General features: G+C 32.6%; 1 protein-coding gene across 4 annotated transcripts in view; it reads right to left on the bottom strand.

The window, feature by feature from the left end:
* The window catches only part of LOC126749096 (rho guanine nucleotide exchange factor 17), a 344,657-nt gene that overhangs the window by 236,446 nt on the left and 87,099 nt on the right, over positions 1 to 21,112 (bottom strand). The window contains exon 1 of one of the 4 annotated variants that reach the window (XM_050458727.1): positions 5,563 to 5,787. The exons of 2 other annotated variants lie outside the window; for them this stretch is intronic. In XM_050458727.1, coding sequence (XP_050314684.1) covers positions 5,563 to 5,649 — 87 coding nt within the window. In that variant the 5' untranslated portion in view covers positions 5,650 to 5,787. Of the gene's footprint in view, positions 1 to 5,480; positions 5,788 to 21,112 lie in introns of those variants that run through there. One more of the 4 variants, XM_050458728.1, reaches the window with a different exon arrangement.

The raw sequence follows: 21,112 nt of genomic DNA, 5'->3' as shown, positions 1-21,112 counted from the left end.
AATTGTCGGAATGGTATTTGGCGATGTAAAAAAAAGGAAAATTTTCGATGCCTGCCATTCTCGAAATATTTGATGTTTTTTGTTTATTTAAATTTTGCCTTAAAATGTTCAATTTTTGGTTTGGTTAGTAATATCGTGGTTCTTTTTGTGATTTAAAGTTCTCTCACTGCTCTAGTTTTATTTTTACAATGGTTTATACGATCGCCGAAAGAGTTGAAATGATATTTATTTATGGTTCTCAAAATCGCTGTTTTCGTAGAAGTGCCACAATATTTAATGAGAGGCACCCAGATAAGCAGGTTGGGCATTATTACATCCAGAAGTTGGTAAGAAAATTTGAAGAAACTGGGTTTGTAGGTGATATAAAGAAAAATCAGCCAAGAATACTGGATGAAGCAACTCAGATTGAGGTTCTTGAGCATTTTGCTATGGATCCTGGTATGTCGACTCGTCAAGCAGCAGCTGCCACAGGAGTGTCTCGTGAATCAGTACGAAAGATATTAAAAATTAATAAATTCCATCCTTACAAGCTACAGATTGTTCAAGAACTTGTTGATGACGATCCAGACAGGCGGATCGAATTTTGTGAATTAATGACCCAAAAAATAATAAATGAGCCACGTTTTATAAAAAACATTTGTTTCAGTGACGAGTGCACTTTTTATTTAAACGGTAACGTTAATAAGCAAAACTGCCGTTACTGGAGTGATGAGAATCCCCATATTTTTAGGGAAGGGCACACCCAATATCCCCAAAAAATAAATGTGTGGGCCGGAATTCTAGGGAATAATATAATTGGGCCATTGTTTATTGATGATAATCTAAATGGAGAAATTTATGCTGAAATGTTAGAAACAACTGTTGAGCCTTTAGTAATAACGGAATTGGAAAACCAAAGGGATGAAAATGGAGATCTTGTTCTTGATGAAAATTTATTGCATTTTCAACAAGATGGGGCTCCACCACATTATGTATTGCCTGTTAGAGAGTGGCTAGATAATCATTATCCAGACCAATGGATTGGTAGAAGAGGACCTATTGAGTGGCCGCCAAGATCGCCAGATCTCACCCCTCTCGATTTTTTTCTTTGGGGTCACCTAAAATCGGTCGTTTTCAAAACGCAGCCTGCCACCATTGAGGAGCTAAAACAAAGAATTACACAAGAGTGCCGATTATTAACAACTGAAGTTTTTAGAAATGTTCGTCAAGAGTTTGAAAAAAGATTGTACTTTTGCTTGCAAAATAATGGAAGCCACTTTGAGCATTTAATAAAATAATTAAAGTTCAATGCAGATTTTTATTGTTTTAAAAATAGAATAAACGCAATATTGCAGAGTGTTTTCCTAGTTCTTAACCATTTGTACTAATGTTCAAATGTTAAATATTTTATAACATTTTCAAAATATGTTAATTTTATAAGAAATTAAAAAACACTTAAATAACCTTTAATAAAATATTAAAATTGGCATAACTCTAAAATAAATGCATTGATTATTATAAGTAGGGTCGCATAATATAGGGAATTAATAGACCTTTCAAACAAGGTATCACTCGACTACCCTTCCAATTTAAAATTTTTAAGGGGGTGGCTCTGGGGGTTAGGGGGATGATAGTATATCCCTAAAAAATTCATCATTTTGGTTCCCCCTTGTTACTATAGAAACGGTTTTAAGCATTTTTTTATATCTTTTACGGTTTAAAAATTATAAGCCACGGCTACTCTTGAAATTGTCACCCTGTATATCCCCAGCTCTGCGCAAGGGAGAAAATTTAGAAATATTAGTTCTGGCTCTTGTTGAGTAAAAGGTAGGAGGATTTCTTGTTATAAGACCATTGGAAGGTGAAAGTTTAACATTCCCAACAAGTCTGGTGAGTCGATCAAGTGGTTTACCAATTTATATAAAAACTGCAGATCAGCTGATTTACGTCGAACATTAAGCGGTCGTATGGAAAATCTGTCAAGTAAAGTTTGATGTGGAAAACCGATCTCCGGATACACTTTGTCACATTTAAACCAGAGATATTTCAAAAATTTTCATTGGACATTTTCGATATCTTGAATATCGATAAAAAGGAGACATTGACATTAATAAAAAGGCGACCAAACTTGCGAAGCATATTTAAGAATGATTCTAACGAGCGAAAAATATAATGATTTTAACGTAAATATATTGTTAAATACATTATTTTAAGGTAAGGGTAGGCTTTGATAAAGCTTTTGCTTTATTTTTTAGTGGATAGCGGTTGACTGTTTTTTCTTAAGTAAACAGAAATGTACACCTTACTTTTGAAGGATATCAGGTGTCGATTGTAACACGTACTACGGTGTCAATTGTAACATGTTGCAGTCGTACAATGAATAAAGATAACAATTTAATGAACTTAAACCAGAAAGTTTACATTTTTAATATTTCTAATGCTGCAGCTAAATATGTCACACTGGCTCTGCACAGCATTATATATATCCCCAGCTCTGCGCAAGGGAGAAAATTTAGAAATATTAGTTATAAATAATTAGTTATAATAAATAAATAATAATAGACACCGTAGTACGTGTTAAAATCAAAGTTGTTTTTTAACTTTATGCCGATTTTATTTATTTATCTGTTGACTCCTTATATGGCAAAATGATTTGTTGTCTTATTGTTATAAGCCAATACGACAACAAATAATTATCAAGTCTCTTTTAGAATATTTAACGATTTCTTTAAAAAATATTTTCTTCTTTATAGTCATAAAAAATGGTGAAACCGAGACCAAGAAAGACCGACAGGGGACTGATACCTAAAGTTATTTATGAAGAAGCAGCAAGAAAGGTTATTGATAATGAGCAGTCTATTAGTGGCTAAAAGTTATGGAATGTGCCATGTTGCATTAAATCGCTTTGTAAATGCTCTACGTAATAATTTACAGCCTAAGGTAGGGTACAATCCCTACAACAGGGTATTTACTGTTGAGCAAGAGTCACAGCTAGTCAAATACTGTGAAAAAACTGTCGATTTGTATTTTGGCCTCACTACACGGGATCTTCGTAAACTAGCCTTTTAGTTTGCATCTCCCAGTCGGCTTAAATATCCTTAAAAATGGAATGAAGTAGAACAGGCTAGTGAAGATTGGCTTGTAGCTTTCCTAAGAAGAAATCCTCATTTAACACCTCACACACCCCAAGCAACAAGTCTTGCGCGAGCCATGAATTTCAATAAAGAAAATATCTCCAACTTTTTCGATAAACTGGCAACTGTCTTGGAAAGACACAATTTTGAGCCACAAAATATTTACAATATTGACGAGAGTGGTGTGTCCACGGTGCAAAAGCCAACCAAGGTCATTGCAAAAAAAGGAACCAAGCAAGTAGGATCAGTAGCAAGTCAGGAGCGTGGAACACTTGTTACCCTATGTGTGGCTGTAAACGCTGTTGGTAACGCAATTCCGCCAATGTTTGTATTTCCCCGGTTGCATTTCAAGGATCATTTTATTAGAGATGGACCTGTTGGATGCGTAGGAAAAGGAAATAAGTCCAGGTGGATGCAAGAAAAGGAGTTTCTTAACTTTATAAAATACTTTGTGAAACACGCTAAACCCAGCGAGACTAATAAAGTTTTGGTTTTATTAGATAATCACTCTTCATATGTATCCATTTCATTAATAGATTATTGCAGAGCAAATTTCATAACATTGTTGTCTTTTCCACCACACACTTCCCACCGTCTCCAATCACTGGATCGTGGTGTATATGGTCCTTTTAAAAAGTATTTCAACAACTACGCCGATCAATGGATGAAGAACAATCCAGGCAAGCGTATGACATTATATGATTTACCATCAATTGTTAAATTATCTTTACTTCAGCCACTACACCAACAAATATTTTATCAGGATTTTCTTGCACCAGCATTTATTCCTTTAACCGTGGAATTTTTCAAGATTCAGATTTTTTACCATCAACGGTAACTGATAGACCACTAGATGAAACCCTACAGCAAACTCAATCTACAACAAAATCACCTACAGCTAAACCTGCTGAAATAGCTGTCAATTGGAACAATCAACGACAAGAGACACTAATTCTTCATTTCAGCCAGGACCATCAACTGTCAGGGACACCACTCCTTCGCCTCAACTACAACCGGTAGCATTTATTACACCTGATGTTCTAAACCTTTGCCCAAAGATTCGAAGTTTTTTCGAACGTAGAACATATCCTTAGCAAAATAAATTTAGTTTTTTAGAGCGCAAGATTAATGAACGAAAAATAAAAAAAGCCTATTTTGTTACAATTGAGACCGGTCTTCCCTACAGTTTTGTTTTCTGAGCAAACCAATCTTTTATTAAATCTTGAAAACATGTTTTAAATTTGCATATTTTCTTCTAATGACTATATTGCCGGTACATTTGGTACATTATATGGTACATTTAAAACCTATATTTTATAATATAGTATTAAATATGTTACATGTGTTCCATTATTTATCAAAATGTATTCAGCTAATCATGATATACGGAAAGCTGTTATTATCTCGTTACTATATTAAGAAACAAAGAGCAGTATGCATTAAAAAATGTAAGCAAAAGTGAAAAAAGTTTATGGAAAAACTTTGAAACTATGGAAAGACTCGTTTGCCCAAAAGTTGTGCGAGAACAATGTTTGTTATTTAACGATAATTTTATATTTGCTACATATTATTACCTTATATTACATTTTTAGCAAAAATAGCAATTTAAGCTCCTCCGTTTGTATTTTCTAAGGACGTAATATCGCGATTTTAATAAGTTTTTGAAGTTTTTTTATATCCTATTTCGGAATTACCGAGAATAGGGTTAAATATTTTTCAAAAAATTACAAACAACAAAAACTTTGTTTTAACGCTAACTTTTTTTAGATTTAGCTTAGAAGAATATAAATTACTTAAGTTAACGCTTATCGTGCGTTAACTAAGGTTTTTTTAACTTTTCTAAAGTGTTTTTTTTTCATATTTATGCAAAAAACTCATTTCAACTAGACGTTTTTTAATGTATTTTTTTATTTTAACTTTAACGTAGGATAACATGCAGACATACAATATCACAAGACTGACACTTTATTATGAAAATAACTAAAAATAATTTAGGCATTACAAATAAGTAATATATTTTCTTTAAAGGTACCTTTGATGTAGTTTGTCGTTAGTAACTTTTAAATGTTAAAATAATACACTTGTCTTGCAGACCAATCACATACATTTATATGGATTTTGTATGCAAAAATGCAACATATTAAAGCTTGTAATAATAATTATATCGAAGTGTGTATACATGCCCTTCGCGACTAAACTCTATGCAAATCAAAAATCAACACAATTTTTACTAAGCTGATAGCATGCTTTAATATTTCACTTTTAACGATAAAGATCTTCTTAACTTAAAGTGCAAACAGTTTACACAAGCAGTGCAGTGGAATGAAAGGGTAAACGTAATGTTTTTGAGTGTGCAAGGAAACTAACCCGATGAGACATGAATATTCTACGCCTAATGTTGACGACAAAAAGACACCGAGACATCAAGAACACGACTTGCTTGAGTTACCAAGTTGTTGATGGGGTTGATTGCGAGATCACCAATGCAACTATCGATTGGCACTATAGGGAGTGTTAGTTCGCTTCTGGAACTCATTTGGATTTGGCTCTCGAAGAAGTTTACATATCTGGATTATTGCGATTTGCCACTAAACACATAACCGAGCGATGCGCGTATTTTCCGTCGGTGTTATTTACTGCCACGCCTCTACGCGGTCACAAGGAAATATAGACTGAATTCGCTATGATTGCGGCGCTATATCCAGAACGAACACAGTGGGACAAAATATAAATTATTCAATTAAAATTAAATATTCTATTCTGAATTAAAAAAATTTAATTTAACGTATAATACTTTTTAAAAGTACTTTCCCAGCATAAATTTATAATGTGCCTTTACACAATAATCTCTATTAATTTTTTAGCTTTATATGAAAAGTATATTGTATCGAACATTAAAATAACTTTATTATCTTTCAACAAAACAGAAAGTTTACCTGAAAAATATTCATACTAGGTAATGTTTTTCATTTTATACAATATTTAGAAATTGTAAATTATGCATTAATTTTAGTGAATAAGTAAATGAAAAAATTCAAATTGAAAGCAAATATAATGAACTCTGACGTTGACAAAACTATTATCGAAATTGGTAAGCCTTTTTTTTCTGGTAAAAAAATCCATAGAAATTAAAAAAAAAAATAGTATGCATTTGCAAGCGTATGTCATGAGATACGATTTTTAATCATTAGTTTTATTTGCCCCATAATTAACAAACTAATTTTTTGGTGTATGTTTGTTTGGATGCATAAAAGTATACCGGGTGGTGCGTCGCCGAGCGGAACATAGGAAAACCCATGTAAATTTTAAGGGGGTCAATTATTGGCTTCCCTGTACATTTTATAGAAAAAATTTTGTGAAAAAACATTTTGAAGAGACCAATCTGGCAAACCCTTGCGCAAAGTTTAAAAAAATTTTAATAAGCGAATCTTGAATTATTCAATTAACTGTAATTGCAAAATTAGCAAATTTTCAGTTCAGGTAAAACCAAACGGGCACCAGTAAAATGAATATTGTCACTGAAGTGAGGAAAAGTGTCAATAAATCAGTGACAGTCGATATTTGAAAACAAGTATGAATTATTCAATCGACGAAAAAATAGCCATAATTAAGTGGCATTATGCGGGAAACAGTTTTAGAGCACTATCTGAAATGTTTTCAGTTTATTTCCCCACCAAGCCCATTCCGTCCATTTCAGATTTTTGACATATTAAACGTAATGTCAAAAAGTTCAAGTCCAAAGGTACCGTAATAAATAATTGTAAATGTTCAACTCAGGATATCGAAAATAGAGCTGAAGAAAGAGAGAACAGAGATCTTAATATTCTACTGAGTGTGGAGGAAAACAAGATGGTTAGTACGAGGGTTCTTGAGCAAGAGGTAAATAAACATCATGCAATGGTATTGCGCACTTTAAAAAAACACAAATATTATTCGTATAAATTAAAAAAAAAATCAAGAGCTGCAGGAAGGAGATAAAGAGCGCAGAATGGCATTTTTTTTGAAATGATGGAAAGAGCAAATAGTGATAGGATTTTTTTAAGAAATATTTGTTTTACCGATGAATGTACATTTACCCTCAACAATGAACCAAATGTTCAGAATTGCCGGTATTGGAGCCAAGAAAATGAACATCGCTTTGTATATACTCGGACACAATATCCCTAAAAAAAACAAATGTATTCGTGGGAATTATCGGACACCATATCACTGAGCTTTTTTTTATGGACTATAACCTAACAGCTGAAACCTATTTGGAATTATTTCTAAATCAAATTGGACCCGCCTTGGAAGAAGTTGTTCAGGAAGATCAAATGATCTGGTACCAAATGGACGGTTGCCGGGCCATAATGCCCGTATGGTTAGAGAGTGCTTGGAAAATGCTTTTAACGGCAATATTATTGGTCCACGGTACCGGATACTTTGGCCAGCCAGGTCACCTGATCTTTCACCGAATGACGGAAAATAAATTGAAAATATTTCAGATACTGCTTGGTTTAATTAAATTCTAAGTATGATAAAATTATTTTTTTAATATTCGATAATAATAATTGTTATTGGTTTAACTTCATCGTTATATTAAATTAAAGTTTATATAAAAAGGTAATATTAACGTGTCCTACTTCGAATGTATGGTTGTGAGATTAATAAAACGAAAAAAAACATTTCTTGTATTCGGCTGTACGTCAGATTTGACAAAGCCTTATAACAAATTGTTTGCTGGTGGCTGGTGTCTGGTTTTATCTGAACCGAAAATTTGCTAATTTTGCAATTACATTTAATTGAATAATTCAAGATTCGCTTATTAAAATTTTTTGAAACTTTGCACGAGAGTTTGCCAGATTGGTCTCTTCAAAAAGTTATCTTACATTTTATGTATAAAATGTACAGGGAAGCCAATAATTGACCCCCTTAAAATTTACATGGGATTTCCTATGTTCCGCTCGGCGACGCACCACCCGGTATAATGATACTGTACTAACATCAAATTACAATTTCCGTTCCAGAAATCTACTATTACAATGCTTTTTAAATAGATTCAAAAAAATATGGAAAATAACACTATATAACAAATTTTCCCAAAAATGACAATTACAACAATGAATCTTTAACAAACTGTCAGTGATGTTAACTTTCCAATGATATTACTAAGGCACAGAGTTATACAGATCATTGACGAATATCACATTATATTATACAGGGTGTTTCCTAACTACGGTACGAAACTATACAGGGTGAATCGTTAGGTCGTTTTATGAAAAAAAGTTCCTATGAACGTATGTCGGGAGTTGCTTTGTTTCTGAGATACAGGGCGATGAAGGTTAAAAAAAATAACGGTATTCTAAAAATACTATAACTATCCTTAAACCGATTTGGTTGAAATTTGGTGCAGTTATTTGAAGTTATAAGATGCTTAATTAGCTGTAACTAGATTGAAATTATTAGGTCCAGTGGCGTGTCAGTGGCACCACAGGCTTATTGTTGAGAAAAAAACAAGGCCAATAATTGTTTTGCAGCTTTTTATTTATTTTTGTATTTAAGCAACTAAAAATACAACTTTTTCGTATCTTATATTATCTTCATATCTGGCTTTGTTCTAAAAAGAAACCTCCTGCATCCATATCACATACAGCGTGTACAAGCTCTACTGCCTCGGGATTTTCATCCAAGATTAATGTTTTGCAGGTGGTTGATTCATACGATGGCACACAATAATAATTTCCTAGCAAATATTTTATTTACGGACGAGGCAAATTTTTCAAGAGATGCTATTATGAACTTCCACAATGATCATTTTTGGGCCAACGAAAATCCCCACGTTATTAGAGAAACTCATTTTCAGCAACAATTTTCGCTGAACGTTTGGATAGGAATTATTGGTGACTACCTAATTGGCCCATTTTTTTTACCGGCAAGATTAACAGGTGAATCCTACACGGATTTCTTGCAACACCATTTACCCACTTTATTAGAAGAAGTACCCCTACAAGTAAGAGTCAACATGTGGTCTATGCACGACGGGGCTCCAGCTCATTTCAGTGTTCTTGCTCGTCAGCATCTCGACGTCATCTACCCTAATTGCTGGATTGGATGTGCAGGACCTCAAAATTGGCCGGCTCGCAGTCCTGATATGAATCCCCTGGATTTCTATTTATGGGGCCATCTGAAGGCTCTTGTTTATAAAACTTCTGTTCGAGATGTGAATGACTTGAGGAATCGGATAATTGTCAACTGCAATATCATAACGGATACTCCAGGTATTTTTGAGCGTGTCAGACACTCAATGACAAATCGTTTGCAGTCGTTTTATCAGAAGATGGGCATTTTGCTCATTTACTTTAAGGTCGAAATTGTTTATCGAATTAATTGGTTTTTATTTAATGTTGTCGTCCATGGATAATTTTTAGAATGAGTTAAAGATACTTTAATTTTTTTTTGCGAAAAGAAAGCCAGATATGAAGATAATATAAGTACGAAAAATTTTTAGTTGCTTAAATACAAAAATAAATAAAAAGCTGCAAAACAATTATTGGCCTTGTTTTTTTCTCAATAATAAGCATGTGGTGCCCACTGACACGCCACTGGACCTAATAATTTTAATCTAGTTACAGCTAATTAAGCGTCATATAACTTCAAATAACTGCACCAAATTTCAACCAAATCGGTTTAAGGATAGTTATAGTATTTTTAAAATACCGTTATTTTTTTAAACCTTCATCGCCCTGTATCTCAGAAACAAAGCAACTCCCGACATACGTTCATAGGACCTTTTTTTCATAAAACGACCTAACGATTCACCCTGTATAGTTTCGTACCGTAGTTAGGAAACACCCTGTATATCCCTCTAGTATAAAAATGTTTATTTTTTGCAAACTCCGAGTACATGTTTATATGCCTATAAGCTTCTCATAAGATTGATGACCTAATTTCAATAATCGATGCCGATAAGCAATGTTCAAATAATGAATTTAGAATCATAAAAACTTAAAATGAGTAATTCTTATATGTGGTTTAATTTTAAAAAACTAACAGCTGCTAACAGTTTTTGGCCAACTATTATTCGGTATAACCCTACTTGTGACGACGCACACCGTTGCCACTCATAGCAACGCATTTTCCAGGGGACGCCTGTGTGGGAGGCCAATGAACAAAGACATTCTGCGATCAATTCAGCTCACGACAACTTGCTTTTATTGTAATTGTTTGAATGTTGTAGTTGCAACTATAGTTAATACAATACGTGTAGATAAGCAGACGATAATAATACAGAAAGTATACACGTAACAATTTGTAAAAAAAATAACTTTATTTTTACTTTAAATATGTTTAAATTAGATTTGTAGATTAAAAAAAAATAAAAATTGACGGAAAACTAAAACGATCCTATTGATGACTCGTTATAGACAAAAGCATATGCAGTCAATCTAACTGCGTATAAGCTGATGTGAACTTAGCAAACAAAGCGTTTAAGTTTAATCTTCAAAATTGGCGACTTGCATTTCAGTAAGTATAACGAAATTGATCCTACTCATATTACTCATTCTTGTCAAAGACCGATTTCTAAATTGATTTTTATTCAAAAATTTGATATTATAAAGTAGTTAAATCTTAAATGTCCGCTTGAGGACAAACATATTTACAGCAAATCTGATAATTTTTTATAGGTCCATATTACGTCCCAAGTTCCTCGGATTATAGACCCAAACTAAAGTAGATGAAAAGGGTAATTTTGAATTAAAAAAAACTACATATAATATGCCGTAGTTGAAAAAATGTTATTTTTATTACTTTAAAAAAAAACCTTGTTTCATTACAAAACAAATTATTAACAAATTATTACAGCGTATACCATTTTAAATAAATAAACAAATGCATCTTTATTTTTTACTCGGCGAAGTGCAGCATAGCTTTTTGCTTAACCGAGCATGCAAAAGGAAAATTAAATACAATTCATCTATATATAAGCTTTAAAATATCTAAAATAAATCCATGAATGTTATTACCAAAGGCTACGTAACGAAATATATATTTTGTGTTTTAATTATAATTTGACTAAATCAAAAACAAATTTTCATTTATGCCCTGGTTCATCTAAATGTACACAGTTAAATACAAAAATACAAAAACACAATTATCTTACATGAATATTTTAACAGTAAATAATTTTTAAATTTTTGCTTAAATAAGTTACAGGATACGTTGACAAAATCATTTTACATCCCACTATTAAATAACTTGGGGATAACATAGGAGAAAAAACGCTAAAAAACTAGTTCTATGACGAGGTATATTGAGTAAATTGTAGTGTAACTTTTCATATAAGTACTTGGGCTTCTTTATCTCAAGCAACTTATGCAAAAAAACTTGCCAAATGAAGCTTAAGCCTATCTTGCATATTTAGCCAGTTTAATAAGCTCAACTTGTGACTTACATCGATTTGTAAGGAAGAATATGAAACGAATACAGGAATTTTGTATTCTTTGTAGCCTATCTTTAGACTGGACATCCAAGTAGGGACCATACACAATATTTGCATACTAACAGTGGAAAAGAACCAATGAATCATGATAATATTTAATATGTCTTTGTTTGTATAGAGATTTTTGAGTGAAATAATTTACCTTTGCACAACTTTGCTTACGTGGATTTTAAACCTTAAATTATGATCAAATATAACTCCAAGCTTTTTATATTGAAGAACATTAGGAATTAAAGTGTTGTTCATATAAAGTTGCATATTTTGTCGTGCTAAGTCTATGTTTGGGCCAAAAAACATCACAGCTGATTTGGCTGGATTAAGTTTTAACTCATTATTGGAAGAATATGGGTACATAGATTTGAGACATTCATTTATAATTATAGCAGTGTCATTGATTTTACTTTTATTAAAGCTTATATGCAATTGTGTGTTATCTGCATACCTTTGTACACTACCGCTCAAAAGTATTTGCCCACCATGTATTCGTTTTAATATTTTAAATTAGATACAAAAATCTATACCTATATTTAGATTGTATCTCTTTTGTAAATTGCATATAACAATGTAGTGAAAATATGCACTTCTTCTAAAAAAACTAATCTGTTTACAGCTCGTTTTCGATTAAATTTGAAACATTTAAAGGTGTTTAGTCTTCAAGAATTGATTTTATGTAACATTGGTAAATAATTTCGCTTGCTTATTGACGATTGTCCGTTTCTTTGCTGGTTTTTAAATATTCTTTAAAATGGCTAAAACAAAAGAGTTATTGGTAGAAACAAAAGATATTATCATTGGACTTCATAAGGCTGGAAAGACTAACCGTTAAATTTCGACGGATTTGGGAATTCCAAGGCGGACTGTCCATTATAATGTTAGGAAATTCACCAGAGAAGAGACTATTAGCAACAAACCTCGATCGGGAAGGCCAAAGGCAACAAATTCAAAGGAGGATTTAAATATTATAATTATAAGCAAATGCAATAGACGCCTTACCGCTGCTGAAATCGACAAGGAGCGTAAAAAAGCGGTCAGTGTTTCGACAGTAAAACGGCGACTTTATAATGCTGGTCTTAAAGGACGTTTAGCTGTATCAAAACCGCTACTGAAGGATGTTAATAAGAAGAAAAGACTTGAGTGGGCCCAATCACACAAAGAATGAACCATTGATGAAAGTTTTCTGGAGTGACGAGTCGAAATTCGAGGTTTTTGGAACGAAGAGGCGAGTTTTTGTTCGCCGTTATGCCAATGAAAGGGTGGCTGAGAACCGTACGGTGGCCTCAGTTAAACACGGTGGTGGTTCGGTGATGGTGTGGGGTTGTTTCGGAGGATCTGCAGTAGGCGATCTAATTAGAATAGAGGGAATTCTTCGAAAAGAGGGTTACAAAACAAGTTTAAGCGACAATGTACTTCCTTCTGGTACTCGAATAATTGGGGAAAACTTCATCTTTCAACATGACAATGACCCCAAGTACACGTCGAAATTGTGCAAGCAATATTTAGGTCAATTACAAAGGCAACATCTTCTGAAAGTTATGGTATGGCCCCCACAATCACCGGACAATCCTATCGAATTACTGCGGGATGAACTGAATAGACAAGTGCGAAAATCAGGCCCCCCATCAAAAGACTTGTGGAGGATCATCCAAGGAGAGTGGCACAAGATACCTCAGGAAACTTTGGACAAATTAATTAGAAGCCTACCGAAACTCTGTGAAGCTATTATTAAAAATCGAGGCGGACATGTAGATGAATCCAAAATTTGAATTTCTTAAATTTAATTAACTGAAAAATGTATTGATATATTCATTTTGTTATAAATAAACCGTTTCATAAGAATAACTGATAGGTTTATTATTTATAGTTATAACTTTAAAACAGTCATGTGGCAAATAGTTTTGAGCGGTAGTGTATATCACAATTTCTTACACACCTATCCATATCAAATGTATATATTAAAAACAATAACGGACCTAGTATGGATCCCTGAGGCACTCCTCTAATCACAGAAAGTGAATCAGACATTTTCTCGTCAACAAGTACCCACGGTGATTTGGAAAACCTAATGCACCGTCAAAAAATCCGTAATAATCTAATTTTACACATAAAAGTCGGTGGTTTAGGGTATCGAATGCTTTACTATAGTCCAAAAATATTAAGCTAGATGTTTCACCACTATCGGCTGCATAAATTATATTATCTAGTATTTTAGTTAGTACTGAGGCACTGCTGTTATAGTTCTTTCGAAATCCTGACTGAGTCTCCGGTAGTAAATCATTTTGTAGCAAGTAGAATACTTGTGAATAAATTATTTTCTCAAACAGTTTTGATACAACCGGCGGCAAACTAATGGGCCTTAATTCCGAGATGCAACTAATATTAGACTCTTTGGGAAGTGGTAAGACAACAGCTGTTTTCCATGTTATTGGAAAAGATGAACTACTTGGGTCAAAAAAAGGCGTTATAACAGGAGCACAAAGCTTTATCATTTGGAGAGAAATACCATCGGACCCAAAAGCATTAGACTTGAGCTGCTTAACTGTATTATCAATATCAAGGTCGCTAATTCGTTTAAAAGAGAAACTGCTTAATGTGGTTTTATTCGTTAGAATGTTTTGTATAACACTTGCAATTGAATCTACAAAAAATTTTGTTTGCATTTTTTAAGGTATTTGCAATATCACCATTATTTCTTTTTTAATATAGACGTTCATCTGAGATAAGGTATGCCACATCGATTTTGAATTTTTCGCCTGAGCTACATAATTTAAATAAGCTTTCTTTTCACTTCTCACAGCCTGTGTAAATAAATTTCTCATCTCCTTGTAGGTATTCCAATCAGATAAAGCTTTAGTTTTTTTTATATTTAGCTAAAAGATTATTGCGATATGTTGTCATAATTCGCAGTGTATCAGCTAACCAAGGCGTTTTGTTTGTAATTTTATGGGGTTTCTCGCTTATGAAAAGAGATAGAGAGACACGGTTTTTGCGACACCATTTTACTTTTTAATGAAATCAAAGATGTACAATCAAATTTACCATAGCTATCTTAGTTTTTATACTATAGGGTGATTATGAAAAAAAATCATTTTTAATAAACTCCTATAACTCTGTTTATAGGTTTGTTCTCACAGCAGTAAGAAACAAGTTTTCGACAAATAAACATGCGCAATAGAGTAAAATGCGTTCGCACAGGAACTTCTGATCGGTTTCAAATCAAAAGTTTGATGTTCTTACACAAATTTCTGATCGTCATCTGATAGTCAGACTTGTTTTCGGATTTATTTCAAGCAAAGTGTCAGAGAATTCGTGTAGCCAGTCAACGCCGATCTTCGGAATATGAACATAACCTCTAAATTGTTGTTTGTATTTTGTCGTTTCGTATACTCCTTGATATTCGTTTTGAAAATTGTATTTTAAATTGTTGGATTAGTCTAAAAATAAACATTAAGGAAATAAGTGATTTTGAATCGTCGGAAGAATCTGATCAGAATTTTGTTGATTCCGAGTTATGTTGATTCCGACACAGACTTTTAAAGAAGATTTAATTGAAGAACGGATAAAGCCCAAAAATCAAAACTATTTTGATGAAACCGTGTCCCAATTTAATAGAATAGAATTTCTGGACTATTTTAGAGTAAGTCTTGAAGTAGCAAATAATCACACAACTATATTAATAATATACAGCTATTTCAAGGTTGTAGTATAATTTTTTTTTGTTTATGTTTGATTTATTTTCCCATTTCCCACTGGCATTAAAAAGTGAGGTTATTTTTCTTCTCCACTCAACCCGTATTTGATGTTCGCACAGACGGTTTCAAATCGATCAGAAGTTGTAATATTTTACGCATGCTCATCAAGAATGGTTTGGAAACAGTTTCAAACTTGTAAGAAATTTGCAGTGAGAACAAACCTAATGTCAGACATTCAAAAATAAATTTGTAGATTTTCTTGGGTAGAATCTAGTGGCCTACCCAAATTTTCTTTAAATGTCACAGTTTTTGAGATATTGACATTGATTACTCCTTTCTTTTAATGGGACTTTCTATATATTAAAATTATCTGGGTATCATGGAAATACTGTCTATGGAGTTTTTTATTCATGGAGACAATATCGTGAAGACTATATTTCTGGATACAGGGAAAAACCGCGAATTTTATGATAAGAGTTTTCGCTTGTCTCTCGCAAGTACTTTTTCAAATCGAAAAAAGATCCTATACATTGGCTTTCACTTAACGCACTATATTAAAATCAAAATGTACAATAATATAAACGATCCGTTTTTCGGCATCAAAAAAGGAGTCTAAAGAAATATCTAAGAAGAGCCTAAAATATCTACAATTTTTAATATTTTCTTACGGTCTTATTAATTTAAAAAAGTTGGTAAAAATGTGGATTCTCAACCAACATACACGCGCAATAAAAAATACAACTATTGTTACTTTTAAGAAAAAACTTTTTAAACAGTTTTTTTCTAACTTACCTTAGCTGTTTGTAAGGTAAAATAAAATGAACATTTAGATTTTTCAATTGCCATACTTCCAATGAGGTAATCTGGGTCATGGCTGAATATTTTTTTTTCATAATTTCTTTATCACAGAACTTTGTAAATAAATTTTTATTTCGACAGCGTTATTTATTTTTTTGTCACGTATAATAAGTATAGATCAACCGGAACCAAAAATGTAACGAAGATCAATGTTATAATAAAATTATGGTGTATAATAGGTGTACAGACAGCATTTCGTGAGTTTTCTTTTATTTTACAGGAGTGAGAAGAAACTGCGCGAACTGTATCGTAACTTTAGCATGTCGGGCCCAAGTAACTGATGTATGTTTATAAAATGCATTTTACATTATACAATAGTTATTGTACAAAACTAGCGTTTTGACTATTTGCAAAAATTATATAACATTGATAAAATAAACATGGTTAATGTTTATTAAATATGGTTATTTTAATTATGGTTAATTTTAAAATTGTAGCCCTGAATAAATTTTTCATAGAATAGAATTATTTTATTTTAATGGCATACAGAACATCGCAGTTTTCACATACAGAAAAAAAATTCTTATTGACGTGAAGCAATGTAAGGTGTTTCAATAAAATTGCAAAAAAAATCAGGCTTGGTTTCCTTACTTAAAGTATTTTTAAAAAATCCTAAAAACCCATGTCCGGAACTGCTTTGTTTCGAAGGTATAGGATGGTAATTTTTTTTACTTTTTGTTTTTTCTAAATAATTTTTTAAATTATGTCAATCGTTGCATCAAAATGGTATCTGGACGTTTTTTAACATGCAATTTTGAATGAATTGTTAGTGCGGCTCTTGGTAGAAGTTGCTATGAGACACCATTTTTGAGATATTTGGATTTAAAATATTCAGTACTTAATAATTGAGATACAGTAACTTGGTACTATTGCCAGCAACGCATTCTTGGTAATGACGATATCGTATGGTATCAATCTTTACTTTATCATTTTGAACTAATTACTAGAAATAGGTGCCCGAGTGATGAACAGAAAAGTCATTCTTTCTAGAAGTTACAAATACTATGAAAAAGTTAAGGGGCTTGTGCTTAGTAACGTGGCGGAACATTTAATTTCCTAGTTATCCATTATTTAAATCAACAAACTACTTTAATTTGTATTTATATTTTCTACTTTTTTCGACTTAGCTATTAGATTTCAATAATTTGCATGTGTATATTTGATCAATATTTTAGCTACCTGCGTACTGATGTTTTTAATGTGCTAAACGCAAGTTTATTAGGTATTTTTTAGACTCACATCTTGATAGCGAACCTGCCTTTTCATTTCGTGTATACTCATATATGTCGTTGGTCATCTTCTTTTAGTTCGTGGAGTCATTTTATTTTTTAAGGAAAAAAATTGTGAGATTTTAAATTCCTTCTTACAGGTCAGATAATTGCCTGTTACTTTAGATTTTATCCATATTAATACGTCCTAATACAGCAATTTGGATTGTGCTTGAACTTGATTGGGATTGCACTTGAATCGGACTGTATTTCTGGTTTTGTACTATCCCTTTATTATTCACTAATTGTCTGACATACAGTCATGGTCATATAAATAGCACACCTTGTATATTTTATTATTTTTAAGAAGGAAACAAAAAATGAGCAAAACAAAATATTTGTCTTTTTATCTGTTTATAAGTAAAAAAATGCAGCCAATATTTTCTGGTATTTCCTACATACAGTGACCGCCTAAAGTTCCGCATAAATTCGATAAAAATTAGAGACATGATTTTTTGAGAAAACGCTCGGACCCGTCGATTTTTATTTTAAGTTGCGCATTACTTCACATACATTTTTGTATAAAGGGTGGAACAAAAAAAAGATATGACGTCATCGGTAGAATGCTATATTTTTTATTGCATTTATGAAATATAGGCGAAATTCCAAGCAAGTTTCGTATAACACACCTTATCTCAAAACTCAACTGTTTCAGAAATATTTACATTTAACCAACAAGAAAGCAAGTAAGTACGTCTATTTACAAATTAAGATAAAATGGAGGATAAAATGTTATAAACTGTGAAAACTCTTATTAATGTATCAAGTGTTCAAACTGATTCCCATTTACTTCTTGGAAGAAAGCAAGACGGTTTGCAAACTCATGTAAACCACTATCAATTATTTCGGGTGAAATACGTTTAATTTCATATCTAATTCTATTTTTCAAATCTTCTACGTTGTTTGGCTTCTGAATATAAACTTTACTTTTCAGGTACCCCCATAGAAAGTAGTAGCAAGGATTTAGGTCTGGTGACCTGGCCGGCCACTCTATTGGCCCTCTTCGTCCTATCCATCTTCCTGAGAACACTGTATCCAAGTAATTACGGACATCTCGAAAAAATGTGGCGGTGCGCCGTCTTGCTGAAACCACAAATTATCTGTCAGGACAGCAGCCAAAGCATGGATAAGATCTTCTTTAAGAAAATTCAAATTGCGTTGTCCTGTTAAGTTTTCTTCGAAAAAGTATGGCTTCGTTACTTTATTTTCCACGATACCAGCCCAAACATTAATAGATTTACGGTACTGTGTATGAGCCTCAGTTGCCCAGTGTGGATTTGACACTGACCAGTACCGACAATTTTGCCGATTTACGACACCGTTTAAACAAAAAGTTGCTTTATCCGAAAACAAAACTCGGAACACAAACTGATGGTTATTACTGCAAATGTTCAAAGCTCGCAAAATTGATTTCTTCGATCAAGATCGTCCTCATTTAATTCGTGTATTAGTCTAATTTTATAAGAGTGATATTCATTTGCTTTTAAGATGCGTACTGACGTTCCGGCTATATTATTATCAACTGAAATTTGTGAAGTTGCATTGTTTGGATTTTCTTCGACGGAGAGCAGAACGTTTACTTTTGTTTGTTCAGAAATTGTTGGACAACTTGATCTTGGCAAATCCCTAACATGACCTGAAGTTATGAATTTGTGCTCTGTTCTACTAACTGTTGACTGAGAAACAGTTCACTTACTTCTTTTTGCGTGCGCACTCGATCCCTGTACCCTAGCATCATCAAAGTTTCAATTTGTTGGGTTTCCGTTAAATTAGCTATAATTTATTCTGATAAAAACTATTAATTTTCGAACTGACAGTGACATTTGAAAATGTAGATTCTTTACAAAAGCAACCATGGAAATAGAAACAATTGGCACTGTTTATAAAATTATTTTTATCTTCGATTTTACCTTAATTTGTAAATAGACGTATTTATTTGTTTTCTTGTTATTTAAATGTAAATATTTCGGAAACAGTTGAGTTTTGAGATAAGGTGTGTTATAGGAAACTTGTTTGGAATTTCGCCTATATTTCATAAATGCAATCAAAAATATATCATTCCATTTAGAAAAATGACCGATGACGTCACATATTTTTCTTTGTTCCACTCTGTATACAAAAATTTATGTGAAATAATGCGCAACTTAAAATAAAAATCGGAGGGTCCGAGCCTTTTCTCAAAAAATCATGTCTCTAATTTTTATCGAATTTATGCGGTCACTGTATAAAAATTTACTGCAAGTTAGATTCTTCTTAGGTGGACACATAAATAGCACTTCATTTATATTTTCTCCAAATTATTTTTACTACAAGTAAGTCGTTTTTGCTTTATTTAGTGTATTATAATATTGACTAAACTGCATTTTTTTAAGTGGGTAGAAAGAAACATTGTGGCCGAGAAAAGCGGGAACCCATAGTTGACCCAAAAATGACATTTCTAGATTTATTTAAGGTCTAATTAAAATTTTATTTCAAACATAATATTTTTGGTTCCTTTAAATGTTTATTGCAAGAGAACAAAACCGACGCGACGCAGCTATTTTTAAAGCATTATTATTTCAAAACTGTGTTCTTTGCAAAATAATTTCTGTATTGCAAAATACGTGATGGAGACAATTTAAGTTGAATGGTTCATTTATACGCTTCGATATATTAAGTAGGAAGACTATGTAAAACAAATGATAAAATTTTAAGTTGTGACGTGTAAATCAACTTTCAATGCATTGCTGTTGTTAGTAATAATTAAAAATGGCTCTTGGTAGAGCTGTTTCTGATAAAATAAGAAAAGTGATCATTCACTTGCATTTAAAAAGTCAAAATGCTTTCTAAATAGTTGATAGTAATAACAAATTGAGGTATACAGTTCGAAATATTATTAAATTGTACAAAACAACGGGATCTACTGCTTAAAAACCCAGCATTGGAAGCTGACCGCGTTTTTCCAACTACAAATAATAAGTCACTGATTTTAGGCAAAACAGAAACCCTTACTGACAAATATTCAGAAGAAAAACAGACTAGCGTGGGCTTATTTGAAGTGATAAAGCTTGATTTGAGTATGCGTGGTGATAGTAGGACTCGCGTCAGGGTTTCAAAATTACTGCCTTAAAAAAAGTTAAGTTTCCGGCTTCTGTTATGATTTGGAGATCTATGTCTGCAAGGAGATCTGTGTCTGGAGTGAGAAACTTACACTTTGTGGATGAATGATGAGAAGCACATTATTGTGCTTCAAAATAACTTAACACCTTAAATTGAAGAAATGCGATTAAACAATATCGAATAAATCTTCCAACAAGGTGGTACCGCTTGCCGTACGGCCAGAAAAATTAAAGACTGGATGTAAGAAAACAATATTCCAGCTGTAAAATGGACGTCGAGTATCTACCAGAGAATACCAGATCTATCGCTAATTGAAACCTTTGGCATATCATGAAGAAAAAAAGCGCAGATCGAATCCCGCAAGAGTCGTTCCAGAAATGCAAACTCGTCTCCAAAAAACTTGGAAAAGTTTTACACCAGATGACTGCCAAACATTAGTTGACACTAATTCAAGACGTATCAAAGCCGGAATTAGTCGAAAAGGCTATGTAACGCAGTGGTGATTTGCTGCTATTTGGTTTTGTTGATTTTTATTGATCAGCAGTTTTTTTTTTAAATTTTTGTAAGATATTTTTTCTCTGTTATAAAATATGTCGTATTTTAGGC

The sequence above is a fragment of the Anthonomus grandis genome, chromosome 22, assembly GCF_022605725.1.
Source record: "Anthonomus grandis grandis chromosome 22, icAntGran1.3, whole genome shotgun sequence".
Taxonomy (NCBI): domain Eukaryota; kingdom Metazoa; phylum Arthropoda; class Insecta; order Coleoptera; family Curculionidae; genus Anthonomus; species Anthonomus grandis.
The sequence above is the reverse complement of the archived record's forward strand: the minus strand, read 5'-3'. Positions and strand labels throughout refer to the sequence as shown.